Here is a 16,900-nt window from a genome sequence, read left to right as displayed (position 1 = left end):
CAAGGTCTTAAGCCTAAAGACAAAATCTTCCTAGATGCTTCTAGTAATGGTTCTCTTGTGAAGTATAAGACGGCGGAGGAAGTTGGGCAACTCATTTTCGATCTAGCTAAGTTCACTCAATATGCGAGGTCAAGGAACAACCATTCAAAAGCCATTGTGGAAGTGTCCCCTAGTGAATTTGCCCTCACCAAGACTTTGGGAGAGATGACTATCATTCTTAAGCAAATTCACCAAAATCGACAACAAGCCCCAAGAGCTCGAGTGCCACCACAACAATACCAATCGGAAGCTCCACCAAGAGTGTGCGGTGTATGTGTTTGCAATTCTCATTATACGGATGAGTGCCCACAAATTCAAGAAGACAATGTATTAGCGATGGCAAACCCATCCTACAACCGCTCCAATTACCTTCTGGAAAACCAAGACCCTTATCAACAAGGGAATAGCTACAACCAAGGATGGAGAGATAATTACAACTAAGGGAGGAGAGACAGCTACAATCAAGGATGGAGAGATAGTTCAAATCAAAGATGGAACAACAATTCTCAACAATATCGTAACCAACAAAATCCTCAATTTCAACACCAAAATCAAGGCCAAAGATACCAACCCCCTCACCAAAGACAAGCCCAAGTACCTCAACTCACACAACCTCAAGTTCCACAAATTACTCATCCTTCTTCTTCTTCAAGCCAAGCCCAATTGGATGACATCCTCCATCTTCTCCAAGAGCAACGAAAATTTCAAAAGAAATAAGACACTTACATGGCTACCTTGACTGAGGTTTTGGTCCCGTTTTCCTCTACCATCCAACCATAACCAAAGCACCTCCCAACCTTAAAGATCAAGTGTGATCCCCTCTCAACCATTATCCAACCCCAAAGGTAGCCTCAATGCTATCACTTTGAGGTCCGGCACCATACTAGAAGAGAGGAGTCCCAAGGATTCAAGTGTGAAAGAAGCTATTTATGAGGAAGATATGATTGAACTAGAGGATGTGGAAGAAAAAGAAGTACGAGAAGTTGTTGAGGAAGAGAAGGATCAAACAAGGGATAGAGACTCCAAAGACAAGGATGTTTTGGAAGAGCCTACCCTAATTCCATTTCCAACATTGGCAAAGAAGACTAAAAAGCATATGGAGTTGGATCCTAAAATGGTGGGCATCTTCAAGAAAGTTGAGGTAGCAATTTCCCTTTTTGATGCAATCCGTCAAGTTCCTAAATATGTAAAACTTCTAAAGGATTTATGCATTAAACAAGAAAAAGATAAATGATTTAGAGACCATTCCTTTGGGAAGTTCTATTTCTGCTTTAATGGGGGATATTCTTGAAAAATGTGGGGATCCTGGACCTTGTTTATTCTCTTGTACTATTAGGGAGATTCAATTTGTTGATTCTATGTGTGACCTTAGAGCATGCATTAGTATTATTCCACTTTCAATTTATGATGAATTGAATCTTCCACCATTGAAACGGTCGGCGGCACGTTTTGTACTAGCTGATAAGAGCATAATTTCTATTGTTGGTATTGCCGAGGATGTTTTGGTGAGCATCAAAGGATTAATTTTTCTGGTTGACTTCTATATTCTTGAGATGCCTCCAAATGATTTTAGGAGACCTTCATCCATCTTGTTAGGAAGGCCATTCTTGAAAACCTCCCGGTTTAAACTTGATGCCTTTTCGGGTACCTATTCATTTGAGATTGACGGAAGGGCCGTGAGCTTTAACTTAGATGAAGCTATGAAGCATCCACCGGAGGACTATTCTATCTTCTGGTGTGGCATTATTGATGAAGTTGTGGCCGAAGTTCATAATGAAAGGTTGCCGGATGACTATAATGAAGACACTTTGGGTAAAGGTGGGTAAAGGTGCAAGTGTGGGGGAATCCTATGACTATGATAAAGACATTTTGCCACTTCCAATGTTGCTGGATAATGATGTGTCAAGTCATGAGTTGAATGATATGTTAAAACCTTTACCTTCCCATCTAAAGTATGCCTTTCTTGATGATAGTCAAAAGCTCCCGGTGATAATTGCAAGGGAGCTCACCTCCCAACAAGAAAAGAGATTGCTTGAAGTGTTCAGAAAGCACAAGAAGGCTACAGGCTACAACGGCGCCAAAAACTTTGGTGCTAGCCGAATCGTCGGTTAGGAATTTATCTTTCTTCCAAAAAGGGAAGGAAAGATGGATTTTAGCGTTGCATGTATAGTCCCAACTAACGAGGCGACTCACGACCAAAGTTTAGATTAGAGATGTAACAATTCAAAACCAATTTAATTCTGGGAGTAGAATCCCGAGTCGTCTCCCAAGGACTAATGCCAATGAGTGCATAATTTTGGTTGTGAGGGCAAAAGAAATTTTCAATAAAGAGATAAACAATTAAAGGAATGAAAGAACACTCAAAATTGCAATTAATAAACTAATAAAGGAATTAAAAAACTAGCTATGTAATATGAATAAGTAAGATATAAAAGTGATTGATGTATGTGTGTGTGTGTGTGTGATTCAAAGCATAAATAAAATCTTGGCTTGGGATGAGCTAGGGGATCCTTTCCTTGTTACAACCACAACTATGACAATTGTAATGGATTAATTTCACTTAGTTAACCCTTACATCGAAGAGTAGGTTAAGTGGGTATAGTTGTTCTTAATCCACAAATCCTAACTCAATTGCTAATTGCCTTAGCAACAAGTTAGTATTAGTGGAAACAAGAACAATTAACAATCCAAGAATTATCACTAAATGTTGGACATTCCAACTCTAGGAACCCATATGTTCATTTTCCCCAAACCAAGAGGTAGAAATTTAACCCATAATCAAAATTGACATTTCCACAAATATTTGGTGGGCATAAACACAAATCATGACAAAATTGAGAAAATAATTGAAACTATGAGCAACAAATAATCAAAAGCAACAATAGCAACTCAACCAAGCATGTAATAATCATCAATCATCAAATTCATCAACAAGGAATCAAAATTGTAAAAAGTATATATATATTAACAATATGACTTTAACTACAAGAAAAAGTATCAAAATTGTAACTATAGAAAGAAGTAATTAAGAAATACTTACAATGGAGGCAAGTAAAAATCCAAAATCAAAATGGAAATAGCACTTGAAAATATAAACCCTAATGTAAACCCTAAGAAAGTAGAGAGAAAAGTTAGAGAAAACTAAAACTAAAAGCCTCCTAAAAACTATCTAAAAACTACTCTAATGATATGCTCTCTTTTTTCCAAGTGTTGCCCCTCCAATATGAGCTCTAGGCCATTAGATTTGGGCCTCCAAAGCTCCCAAAATGTGAGTCATGTGCGTTTTTAATGAAGGCACGCGCTGGTACTTTTGCGTACGCACAGGTGTGTGCGCACGCACACTCGGCCGAATTCTCAGGTTGTGCGTACGCACGAGAGGCTGTGCGCATGCACACATTGCAGTGTTTTCTCCTTTGTTTCTCATGGTTCCTCCCTCTTGCATGTTCTTCTTCCACTCTTACCAAGCCATTCCTACCTATTGCATCTGAAATCACTCACAAAAAATATCAAGGCATCGAATGGAATGTGAATGGAATAAAATTAACTAAATTAAGCACAAAAGAGCATGTTTTCATAATCAAGCATAATTTGAGAGGAAAACTCAAAAGCATGCTATTTAAGGGAATAAATGTAGGTTTGCATGATAAAATCCACTCAATTTCAACCAAAAATCATCATCAAATATGGATTCATCAATTCCTCCACACTTAAACACTAGCATGTCCTCATGCTAATCACAATCAAAGGAGATGAATGAAAAGGGCAAACAACTTATTTAATGTACTACCTATATGCATGCAACTATCCTAGATATTACCTACTAATATCTACTCTACTAAAATTTGGTAGAGACAAACCATGAAATTCTAATCAATCCCAAGCAAGCCTTAGGGCCAAGGCAAAGAGTCAATGCACCATGATCAATGTCCCAAAAATTGAATTGAGATTTTCAAAAACTAACAAGCAACTTGCAAGAAGATACAATATAAGAGATAAGAACATAGAATTGAGCGATCGAACCCCTCACCGGATGTGTATTCACTCTAATCGCTCAGTGTTTAGGGCTTAATCACTCAATTCTCCTTTAATCATGTTTTTCAAAGATTTGCAAGTCATCTAACAATCAACTAATACTTGATGCATGAAAACAAATATCATGATGTCTTTGGAGGGTTGTAACAGGGCTAAGGTTAAGGTAAGATTAATATGGTTAAGTGGACTTAGTGAATTAGATCTTTGATTAGCTCAAGTGTCTGCCTAATCCTATATCACCCTATGTATACATAACAAAATAACCTAACTTCCCATTTATCTCCTTTCTCACATTCACTCATGCATTTCCTTTTAAGACACACACATATGCACTCTTTATTTAGCTTTTTATTTCATATGCTACTATGCACAAGATTTGATTTGAATTTTGATTTTTTTTTACAAAATCAAAATTTCCTTGTTTTTGTCAACAACAAGAGATGCATATGTCTTGAACAATGAATGCATGAGTATTTACTCATTTTCTAAATTTTCACAATGAACACCCCATATAACTTCATCACTAATATTTTCCAACAATTTCTCTCACACTTTGAGTAACATACACACTACTTCACCCAAGCTAATCAAAGATGCAATTCAATGACATTAATGGTTTTTCGCTTTAGGGAAAATAGTGTGCTTAGAATCAGAACAAAAGGGGATTTAAAAGGCTCAAAAAGGGGTTACAAAGGTGAATGTAAGGGTTGGCCATATGGGTTTGTGAGTTCAATTTCAAAAATGGCCTCAATCATACTAAATGCATTCAAACACCAAATATAGGACATAAAGATTCAAGCAAATCTAAGATCACAATAAAAAAGGAGTATAGCACACAAGAACAAACTTTCTGGTTGAAAATGTGCAACCATCCATTAGAGCTCAAATCTCACTAGGTATGTTGTTCTATCTCTTTTTCTATGTTCTATAAAAATAATACTTCAAGCAAGTTGAAAAATAAATTTTCAAATTCAATCAATGGCACCCTAAGAGAGATTTCATGAAAATTCCTTCTTGTTTTACCAAACTTATTTACTCTACCATGCAACATGCAAATATTTACCACCATAAAACTATAAGCAACTAAAATATATACACGCAAACCAAGCAAAGTGCAATAAGAACAAAATTGCAAAAATGAAGAAAGAAACTAAAAAGTATTTCAAAGTGTCTAGAAAAAGAATTTTACCCCCTCCCCCTCAAAGTTGCTGATCCTCCCCCACACTTAATCAATGCACGGTCCTCTGTGCATGCTCATAATCCGGGAGGTAGAAAACTAGGGGGCTCCACCTTCAGCTGGTGGGCATTGGGGCATGAGTTGATCATTTACACTGTCTTCCTCCACATCTAACTCTTTGACTGGCAAAGGGATCCGGTTTGTCGCTCCGACGATAGGAGGGACACGGAAGAGTATTCTCTGGATCCACCGATTGTGGAACCGGCGCTTTGCCTTTCTTACGCATCCTAAAAGGGAGAAATAAAAACAAAAGATTTCAAGATCACATGGTATCAACAAAACAAGATCAATGAGGAAGCACAAATAATGTCCAGAAGAATTAAAATTCTTAATTGAGAAGCTTTTGCAAAATAGCATGGTTTAAAAGAAGACAATGTGTGCATTTCGAGAGTGTGCATGGTTAGAACACACACACACCAGCCGGTTAAAATGGCAATCATACTATTAAACAATCCAAGCTCAATATTTCTCAATCAAGTTGCAAGTTTAAATAATTAAGATGCAGGCAAACTTAAACAAGCACAAGATGACTTAATTGAATTCTTTGAGGCAATAGGTATTGAGGTTGTGGACATGAAAGTTTATTATTAAAAAGAGTGCACAACAACAATAACTATTTAAGCAAAGTGAAGTGTCATCTGTTCATCCTGAAGGCGTGAGAATCACATAAATAATGTGCTTAAGTTAGAGCAAAAGATGTTTGATCAAGACATCAAGGAATGAACACTTTTAATGTGATTACTCAATTCAATTGCTAAGTTGAACAATAAAAAATTTGAATTCAATTAAGATCAATGCATTCATAAACAAGTCACCCATTAACAAAGGATCAAAAGTCATGTAACACATGGGTGTTTAGAACTTCAAGTTCAAGAAATAAGGGAATGCATTGATAAATTCAAGTTAATCATCATCAAAAATCATATTTGAAGTTGCACAAGTCATAGAATATGCCAAACAAGAGATAAGTTGAGAACCTATGATGGCCATTTCATATGAATCAAACAAAAGTTTCACTTAGGCATTTCATCGAACACTTAATGTGCATTGTGTAAACTTATCACATTTAAGCTCAAATTTAATCAATAACAACCCAACAATTCAGAGATCAAACACTTGTAATACAAAGATAATTAAACGAAGCAATAAACTCAATCTAATTTATTCAAATAAATTTAAAACAAATTCAAAAATTAACATGGAAAGAAAATAAAAACCTGGGAGTTAAAGGATAAATTAAGCAAGATGAGAAGATGAAACAGTGGCACTAGTGATAGCCATTGCGAGGTCACATCGGTTAGCTTCGCCAGAGACACACCGGAGTTCCACAAAGGTGGAGAAGCTCTCCAGTGTTAGAGAAAGAAAAGAGAAAGAGAAGAAAGAAAGGAAGAAGAAAGAGATAAGAGAGAGAAAGAGAGGTGGCGGTGGCTGCCGGCGGCAGGGTCGCCGAAAGGGACTGGGCGAGGCGGCGCAGCAGCAGAGGGGGCGGGGAGAGAAAAATTTTGCTGGCTCGACTGGGTTTTTGCCCTGTTTAACGCCCAGGTCGAGGCTTGTGCGTGTGCACACAGGTCCGTGCGTGCACACAGCAAGCGAAACAGAGGGGGATGCGGATGCACTAGATGTGGGAACACTCCCAGCAGAGGGTGTGTATCGAGGTGTGTGGACGTACAAGGCTGTGCCCTTGCACAGAGAGCGATTTTTTTTACTTGGGGAAGGGTCATGTGTGCGTGCGCATACAGGTTCGTGCACACGCACAGAAGCAAAGAGTGGCAGGGGTTCATACACACAGGATGTGCCAGCGCTCCCAGCAGAGGGTGTGGAAGCTGGTGTGCGGACGCACACTTCTGTGCGAGTGCACAGAGAGCGCGAGAAGAGGTTTGCGTGCATATGCACAAGAGTTTGTGGACGCACAAGACGCAAAATACAGGGAGTGCCCATGCACAAGTCGTGCGAGCGCTGTGAATAGAAGGCACACAAGCTAGTGTGTGCGTGCACAGGGGGGTGCGCACAGATAGGGTGCAAAATATAGAGATTGCGTGTGTATGCACAAGGGTGTGCGCACGCACAAAGCCCTGTTTTTGCAAAAAAAAAATTTCTCAAAATCTAAGGTGCTCAACCTTAGCTCAATCAAAATTTCAACCCCAAACATGCAAACATTCAAACATTCTTGACCCATAAGCAAATTAACCTATCTAACTCAAAAGACTAAACCAATCCTAAGTGAACCAACATAACAAAAAGTAATTAAGTCAAAGAACTATAAACAAAAATAAAGAGAAGGGTTAGAACAATGTTACCATGGTGGGGTGTCTCCTACTTAGCACTTTAGTTTAACGTCCTAAGTTGGACGTGCATGAGTTCAATGATCAACATTTGGGACCTCCCTAAGGAGGAAGATTTCCAACTCCTTAGTATTTTCTTCTTGATGTTTTTCATTATCCTCATCTACTTGCTCTTCAATTAGGTCACAACCAAAGATAGAGTATACTTTAAGAGTTGGTTTTTTAGATCCATTCAAAGTGAATTTCACTACTTTCCCATTGGCTTCAAATGAGTAAGCTCCCGAAAATGCATCCAACTTGAATCGAGATGTCTTCAAAAATGGTCTCCCAAGAAAAATAGAGGATGGCTTATCCGAGTCAATTGGAGGGGTCTCCAAAATGTGAAAATCTATCGGAAATAGCAATCCTTGGATATTGACCAATACATTCTCCGTAATTTCTATAACCGACACAATACTTTTGTCCACCAACACAAATCTTGCTCCGGACCTCTTCAATGGTGACAAGTTCAACTTCTCATAGATAGGGAGGGGGCATAATGCTTACATAAGCTTCCAAATCACATATGCAATCCATGAACTCCATGCCACCAATCACACAAGTTACCAAACAAGGATCGGGATCATTACACATTTTCGGAATGAGAGAAGAAATAGAGTCATTTACTAGACTTTTGTTTAGCTCACCAATCTTGTCCTTATGAGTGAAAACATCCTTCAGAAATTTGGCATACTATGGTACTTGTTGGATGGTTTGAAAAAGAGGAACGATAACTTCCACATTCTTGAAAATCTCCACCACATTGGGGTCAAAGTCTTCATGCTTCTTAGCATTTTTAGCCACCATTGGAAAAGGGATTGGTGTAGACTCTTCAAGAGGGTTCTTCCTTTTGGGCTCCTTGACCTTCAATATATCCTCCTCTTCTCTTGCAACATCCTCCTTTCCGTCTCCAACCACTTCCACTTCTTCTCCCATTTCTTCATTGTGGGGCTCCGGGCTCAATCTTGTAGGCTCAAGACCAACTTCATCTAATTTGGTACCACTCCGAAGGGTGATAGCATTAATGCTTCCCTTTGGATTTGATTGAGGTTAAAAAGGTAATCCACTAGAGGTAGAAGCTTGGTGGGTATTTTGAGTGTTTGAAGGAGAAAGAGTCAAACGAGATAAAGCATCAGCAATGGTAACCATGTACGTTTCTTGCTTCTTATGAAACTCCCTTTGCTCTTGCATAAAACTTTGAAGTACATTATTCATATGAGATTGGTTTGAAGAGGGAGATTGACTATTTTGAGGGAGGGTAAGCCTAGTGTATGGTAGTTGATACCTTGCTTGAGGTTGGGAATGTGGTTGTTGATTGGGTTGGGCATGAGATGGGCTTTGTGGTTGATATGGTAGGTAGTGAGCTTATGATGGTTGATGGTAAGGTTGTTGGACTTGAGAGGGATGATAATAATAGACTTGTTGGTTAGAATAAGGTTAAGCTTGAGATGGTTGATTCCACCTTTGATGGGAGTTATCTCTCCACCCTTGACTTTGGTTCCCTCCATACTGATGAGATCCTTGATTGCCTTGATTGTAATTGGATCTTTGTGGGTAAGGATTTGCCACCGCCAATGTGTTGTCCTCTTAAATTTGAGGGAACTCATCGGTGTAGTGACCGTTGCAAGCACAAATACCACAAGATCTAGGAGGTCCTTCAATTCTAGGAGGTTGGGGTGGAGGAGATAGCAACATTTGTGGAATTTGTTGGCCTTGAGTGATTTGCCTTAACAAGACCGTCATCTCACCAAGCGTCTTAGTCAAGATAGCATTACTGGAAGGTGAGACTTCACTTATAGCCTTCGGTTGGGGATTTCTTGTCCTTAAATGTTGAGTCGAATTTGCCAAGTTCGCAATGACTTCCCAAGCTTCTTCAGCAGTCTTGTTCTTAGTGAGAGATCCTCCACTTGAGGCATCAAGAAGAAGCTTGTCTTGAGAGAACATCCCTTGGCAAAAGTAGCTTATGAGCACCAATTCGTCAATACGATGGTGAGGACAAGCTTCCAACAACTTTGTGAACCTTTCCCAATATTCATAAAGGGTCTCTCCATCTCTTTGCATGATGCAAGAGATTTCCTTCCTTAGATGATCCGTCTTTTGAGGTGGGTAGAACTTCTCAAGAAACTCCTTGCGCAACAAATCCCAATTAGAAATCACCTCCTCAGGTTGGGTGTAAAACCATTCTTTTGCCTTTTCCTCTAGGGAGAAAGGGAAAGCGAAAACCATGACCACTATCCCATCCGAGTCATGTCTTCTTGCAGTAGAGCACACAACTTGAAAGTCTTTCAAGTGCTTGAGAGGGTCTTCTCCCGGTAACCCATGATATTTCGAAAGCAAGTTGATCATACCCTTCTTGAGCTCAAAGTTGGCATCTAGATCCGGGTACCGAACTTGTACCGGTTGCAAGGTGATATTCGGGGCTCCGGCCTCCTTTAAAGTAATTCTCCGAGGTGGCTCTGCCATATTGTTGTCACCTAATTTACTCAAAGAAAATTCAGCACTTCCAACAGAAGAATACAAGGTTCCCTCGTTAAGTGAAGAATGAGGATCACGGTTAGAAGGTGATGGTGAATCGGTTTGCTCTTCAAGAGAGTCCGATTCACTTTGCAGGAATGCTAACTGGCACCGAGCTTGCCTAAGGCGGGTTAAAGTCCTTTCTATTTCAGGGTCAAAAGGGGCCAAGCTCGGGTCTGGAAGCGACCGTGTCATTCAACTAAGGAATCAATGAAATCATGCAATCATCAAGGGCAAAACAAAAATAAGAAAATAAACTCAAACAACCTAATAGTCAATAACTACTAAAACTATTTAGATAGAGGCGCCATCTACCAATTAGTGTCAAGTGACAAACCAAAAATTAAGTAGTCACACTATTCACATATTCACAACAACCAAAATTATAGCACTCATTGCACTTAACATCCCCGGCAACGGCGCCATAAACTTGATGATGGCCAAAAGTAGGTTTGGAATTTTTCTCAAAATAGAATTGGCGTTGCAAGTATAGTTCCAAATCCACAATCAACCAACATCAAAGTTTAATTCAAAAGATTGTCACAATCCAAAACAAATATAAACCGGGAGTTTTAAATCTCGGGTCGTTCTCCCTAGGAATTGGAATTAAGTATCCAATTGATGGCTACGAGGGAATTGGGAGTTTTGGTTGAAATAAGCAAGAAATGTAAATTGTAAGGAAGAAAATAAGCAATTAATAACTAAGTATCAAAAGCAATTAAACTCAAGCAATTAATCAAAAGGAATGGAAATTCAAATGCTAAGAAACCTCTTGGCAAGGATTGAGAGTCAAGGTTACCCATCCTAGCCATTGACCACAAACATATGATGATTATGAAGAGTTAATCCTACTTTGTCAACCCTAATATCGAGGATAAGTCAAATAGGCATAATTAATCTCAATCCACAAGTCCTAGTCTACTCCCTAATTAGCTTAGTGAAAGACTAGAGTTAGTGGCAACCAAATTAATTAACTACCCTAATATATCAATCAAGAATGGACATCAATGACTCAAGGTCACAAAAGTCCTCAATTCCAAGCCAAGAGTGGAGAAAACTATACAAAAACTATAAGAGACATTTTATCAAACACCTAACATGCATAAAAGGAAAAATATCATAAAATGCAATAATAAAATGACAATAACAACTCAAATAATCATCACATAAACATAAAACATTAAAATTGCATTAATAAAACCAAAATTGACAAGAGTATTCATAAACTAAAAATGACAAAATTGAGAAAATGACAAAAGAAATTAAGAAGATAAAGACAAGAAAGCATAAAAACATAAATGAAACTACATTAAAATAAGAATTAAATCTAAAATTAAAAAGAAACTAAGACAAAAATCCTAAATTCTAGAGAGAAAGGGGGAGCTTCTCTCTCTAGAAAACTATCCTAAAATATGATAAAACCTAAACCTAATTTCTCTCCCCTTCATCCCTCTTCAATTTGGCTTGAAATAGCTTCAGAAATGAGTTGGACTAGGCTCTAGAAGCCCAAAAATCGCTGCCAGCGGATTGTATTCAATGAGGTCACATGTTGGGACTTGTGCGTACGCATACATCACCAAAACTCCATGTCCTTTATGGAAAATTGTATATCATTTTGAAGCCCCAGATGTTAGCTTTCCAATGTCACTGGAACTGTCTCATTTGGACCTCTGTAGCTCAAGTTATGATCAATTTAGTACATAGAGGTCAGGATTGGCAGCTTTCCAAATCCCTCATTTCTTGAATTCTTCCACTTTGCATGCTTTCCTTCCTCACTTCTTCAATTCATATTTTCCTTCGAAACCTTAAATCACTCAACAAACACATCAAGGCATCAAATGAAATTAAAGTGAATAAAATTTAGCAATTAAATGGCCTAAAAAGCATGTTTTTACTTTCGAGCATAATTTAGGAAGAAATCATGAGACTATGCTATTTCAATGGATAAATGCAAGAAAAGTTGATGAAATCCATCCAAATAGAGCAAATAAATACCATAAAATATGGATTCATCAGTAGATTTTAGCGGACATTATGAGTATAAGCCCATGTATTTCTGAGCACCGTATCTTCCTAGAAGACGGAGTCAAATCCGTTCGTTAACCCCAAAGAAGGTTAAACCCCACCATCATGGAAGTTGTTAAAAAGGAGATCCCTCAACTTTTAGAGGCCGATATTATCTATCCTATTTCGAATAGCGAATGGGTTAGCCCAGTGCAAGTGGTGCCCAAAAGGTCGGGTGTTACCATGGTTAAAACTGAGAGTGGAGAGCTCAGGCGACTAGAGTGCAAAATTCATAGAGAGTTTGCATTGATTACCGGCGCTTGAATCTAGCAACCTGGAAGGATCACTATCCACTCTCGTTTATTGGTCAAATGCTTAACCGGTTGTCAGGTAAATTTCATTACTATTTTTTAGACGGTTACACTGGCTATTTCAAATCTACATAGCTCCTGAAGATCAAGAGAAGACTACTTTTACTTGTCCCTTTGGAACGTATGCATACAAGAGGATGCCATTTGGTTTATGTAATGCATCGGCGACGTTCCAAAGGTGTATGACTAGAGTCTTCTTGGATCTAATAGAAAATTGCATGGAAGTCTTTATGGATGATTTTAGTGTCTATGACAACTCATTTGATATGTGTTTGGATAGCTTGGCTAGGGTGTTAGAGCAGTGTGTTGATACTAGCCTTGTATTAAATTTTGAAAAGTGTCATTTCATGGTAAATCAAGGCATAGTATTGGGCAACATTGTCTCAAGCATCGGAATTTCCGTGGACCCGGCTAAGATTGATGTTATATCTAGCTTGCCTTACCCCTCCTCGGTGAGGGAGATACATTTTTTTGGGCCATGCAGGTTTTTACAGGCGATTTATCAAGGATTTCAGTAGGATTGCCCTACCACTCTCAAGATTGCTTCAGAAGGAGGTGACGTTTGATTTCAATGATGCCTGTAAGGAGGCGTTTGACACTCTAAAAGATGCCTTAACCAAAGCTCCCATAGTGCGAGGGCCAAATTGGAGTAGCCCATTCGAGATTATGTGTGATGCATCTAATTATGCAGTGGAGCCGCACTTGCACAGCGCGATGGTAAAGATCCTTATGTCATTGTCTATGTTTCTAAGACTCTAAATAGTGCCCAATATAATTATACTACCACGAAAAAAGAATTGTTGGCTATTTTTTTTGCTTTAGATAAATTTTGGGCCTACTTACTTAGCTCTAAAGTGGTATTATACTCAGATCATGCGGCTTTAAAGATTCTTTTGGTAAAAAAAGGAGTCTAAACCTAGATTGATTCAATGGATATTTCTCTTGCAAGAGTTTGACTTAGAAATCAAATATAGGAGTGGATCACAAAATTTAGTGGCGGACCTCCTAAGCCACCTTGAGTATTTAAAGTTTGATTCTACCCTTATCGATGATTCTTTTCCTTTAGACACTTTGCAAGTAATTTCTCAAGTCACACCATGGTTTGCATCAATTCCTAATTACTTGGTAGGCCGCACATTCCCTCCAAATTTTTCTAAACACCAGAACGACAAGCTGAAAAGCGAGTCCAAGTACTATATCTAGGATGACCCTTACTTGTGGAGGTGTGGGGCCGATCAAGTGATTAGGAGGTGTGTGGCTCAATCAGAATTCCAGTCTATATTAGAGGCGTGCCACTCTTCTGAAATTGGTAGACACTTTGGGCCTCAAAGAACAGTAAGGAAGGTATTAGACTGTATATTTTGGTGGCCAGCCCTATTTAAAGATGCAACCCTCTTTTGCAACTCAAGCCATCAATGCCAAAGATTTGGTAATACATCCAAGAGGGATGAAATGTGTCAACAATCTATGTTGTTTTGTGAGATTTTTTATGTTTAGGGCATTGACTTCATAGATCCATTCCCAAATTCAAATGATTTCTGTATATTCTGTTAGCCGTTGATTATGTTTCTAAATGGGTAGAAGCAATTCCAACCCGCACTGATGATGCTAACATTGTTGTCTTGTGAGAAATAACCTTATTTGCTGCTTTGGATCGCCACGAGCAATCGTGAGCGACCAAGGTTCACATTTTTGCAACAAAAGAATGGCAATATTAATGCAGAGGTACGACATTATTCATAAGGTGGCCACTACCCACCATCCCCAAACTAATGGCTAAGCTAATGTTTCTAACCGGAAGATTAAGCAAATTTTGGAGAAGATAGTGAAACCTCATAGGAAGGACTGGAGTTCTAGACTTGCGAATGCTTTGTGGGCTTATCGGATGGCCTATAAGATACCAATAGGCATGAGTCCATTCTGGCTAGTCTATTGAAAAATGTGTCACCTCCCGGTAGAAGTTTAGCACAAGGTATATTGGGCCGTGAAAGAGTGCAATTTGGATTTGAAAAAGGCCGGAGTTAAAAGGAAGTTGCAACTATAAGAATTGGAGTGTTTAAGGTTGGAAGCATATGAGAACTCTAGGCTTTACAAAGAGAGAGTCAAAGTGGTGCATGACCGGCATCTCAAAAGAAAAGAGTTTAAAGTTGGTGATCAAGTGCTATTATACAATTCAAGGTTGAGATTGATGCCCAGAAAGTTGAGGTCAAGATGGGAAGACCCTTATATGGTAGAGAAGGTTGAGCCCTATGGTGTCATTCATTTGAGCCATCCCTTAAGCCATAGCTTCTTCAAAGTGAACAGTCACCGGCTTAAGCTCTATCATGGTGTCAAGTCCAAAGGTGACAAGGAGTTGGAGATATTCCTTTTGAAGGACCCTCCAAAAGAAGAGAATTGTGCTTCATGATTGTCCAACTTAAGGACGTTAAAGAAAAGTGCTAGGTGGGAGACACCCCACCATGGTAAGATCTTCTAGTTTTCCTTGTTTTTATGTTGGATATTTGTTTGAGGAATTGAATTTTCTTCATTTTGGGTCTTTAGATCTCCTAGTTTTTCTTTTTTCTATGTTGAATACTTGCTTAAGGAAGTGAATTTTCTTTATTTTAGGTCTTAAAGATTAGGAATTAGGTGTATCTTGTATGTGGTGAACTCTTGAAAGCTTCAAAAGTTTTTGTGCTCTGATGGTCTCGCGTACGCGGTACACTTCTGCGTACGCAACTATGCATTTTTAAACCATCACGCCTACGAGGCACCCTTCCGCGTACGCGTCCTCATTGAATAGAGCACACCTGCTGCGTATGTGACCCTCTGCATACGCGAGCACAAGGGGTGTTGACTATTGACTGCATACGCGTCCTTGCAATTTTGGACCAAGATGTGTACACGGCACCCTTCCGCATACGTGAGTGACCGAGGCAATGGCAAAGTGCCTCGTACGTAGCTTTCCTGATGCGTACGCGGGAGTCTTGATTCTGCAACCCCAAATACGAAACACACCCTTGCCTCTTCGTTTCTTTTCACACTTTTCCCTCTTCTTCCACCCATATCTCAAGAACTATAACCCAACACCACATACCTTCACCACCATCGACCCATCTGTCCTGGCGGAAACTTCACCGCCGGCGACACCACACCACCACAATTCTCTCTCCTCACTTCCATCTTCTTCCTCCTTTTCTCTTCTTCTACAAACTCTGTTCTCTATCCTGTACCAAAGGCGCAACTCGTGATCTTTCCTCACTTCCAACGACTACTTTTGCCATTCCTGGTAGTGACAACATCCCTTTCCCCATTCTTCATCTTCGTTGCTCAGGTTTTGTTATTTTTTCCCTATTTATATTTTATTCCATTAATGATTTTATTTGTCTTTTGTCTTTGACATCGGTAATGTTAGTTGATTTAGGTTAGTTAATCATGTTGCAAGTGTTGGGCTATTGCTGATTGAGTTGATTGTTGCTTGAAATTGCTTAAGTTTGATGAATATGAACCCTGCATACAAGGTGTTCAATAAAATGCCTAAGTTAAAATTGTGTTTGATTCATATGTTGTGGCCACCATATGTTTTAAACTATGCTATTGTTAGGCAGATAAGCTATGTCTTGTATACTCTTGGATGATTTTGAAGCTATTTTGATTGAGATCCAACATATGTTGTTGCTTTGAATTTGGTTCATTTGCAAAATTCTGTTTTACATTTTGGATGCTCTTATGTTTGCAAATTTCCATTTGAATTTAATTTAACTATGCATCTTGATTATAATGCACTAAATTTCGTTTGTCTTAGGTGATCTTGAATAGTGTGCATATGCTCTTACATCTTGTACAACCATTGATTTATGATTTTTTTATATATGCACTCTCTATGGTTCAAGTATTTCAATTATCTCATTGCTACTTGGTTGCTCAACTCATAGCATTATTTCATTCTCTTTTCAGGAGATCAACAAGCCGAGGAAAGAAATCGGCCCCCTGACCTAAGAAACCGGTAAAAAATGTGATAGTGCTCCAAAGTCCCGATTTAGCCATATCGGCTCAAGACCCAATTAGATTTGGCAACCGGTATTATGCTCTGCAGTGTGGGAAGTTCTATGAAAACAAGAAATTGCATGTGGAGCAGTAGTTACGAACGTATAAGCTACCTCCTGACCTTCAGATACTAGTGAATAACCAAATTGAAAGCCGTGTTTGGGGCTTCTTGGAGAGAAGTTTGAAGGAGGCTAATGAGCCTTGGGTGTTGGAATTCTATGCAAACTACCACAATGCCAACCCCAAGTCCGTCCTCCTCCGGGGCAGGCAAATCCCCATTACTGAAGCTGCAATAGCTGAGATCCTCAAAATCCAGCCTAAGCAGAAGGGGCAGTATACCTATGCTAAGGTACAAG

The 16,900-nt window shown here is 39.0% G+C and overlaps 1 protein-coding gene and 1 non-coding gene across 2 annotated transcripts; both read left to right on the top strand.

The window, feature by feature from the left end:
• Positions 1–1,313: 1,313 nt before the first annotated feature.
• LOC148576434 (uncharacterized) lies at positions 1,314–1,865 on the top strand. The gene has a single exon (XM_088502720.1). It carries the CDS (start codon positions 1,314–1,316, stop codon positions 1,863–1,865), a length of 552 nt encoding a protein of 183 aa, XP_088358846.1.
• A 7,745-nt stretch (positions 1,866–9,610) lies between these two features.
• Positions 9,611–9,716, top strand: LOC148576433 (small nucleolar RNA R71). The gene has a single exon (XR_015902765.1). It is a non-coding gene; the product is annotated as a small nucleolar RNA R71 (small nucleolar RNA).
• Positions 9,717–16,900: the final 7,184 nt, after the last annotated feature.

Source organism: Arachis ipaensis, chromosome B1 (assembly GCF_059453495.1).
Source record: "Arachis ipaensis isolate K30076 ecotype BB chromosome B1, ASM5945349v1, whole genome shotgun sequence".
In the NCBI taxonomy this organism is placed as follows: domain Eukaryota; kingdom Viridiplantae; phylum Streptophyta; class Magnoliopsida; order Fabales; family Fabaceae; genus Arachis; species Arachis ipaensis.
The sequence above is the reverse complement of the archived record's forward strand: the minus strand, read 5'-3'. Positions and strand labels throughout refer to the sequence as shown.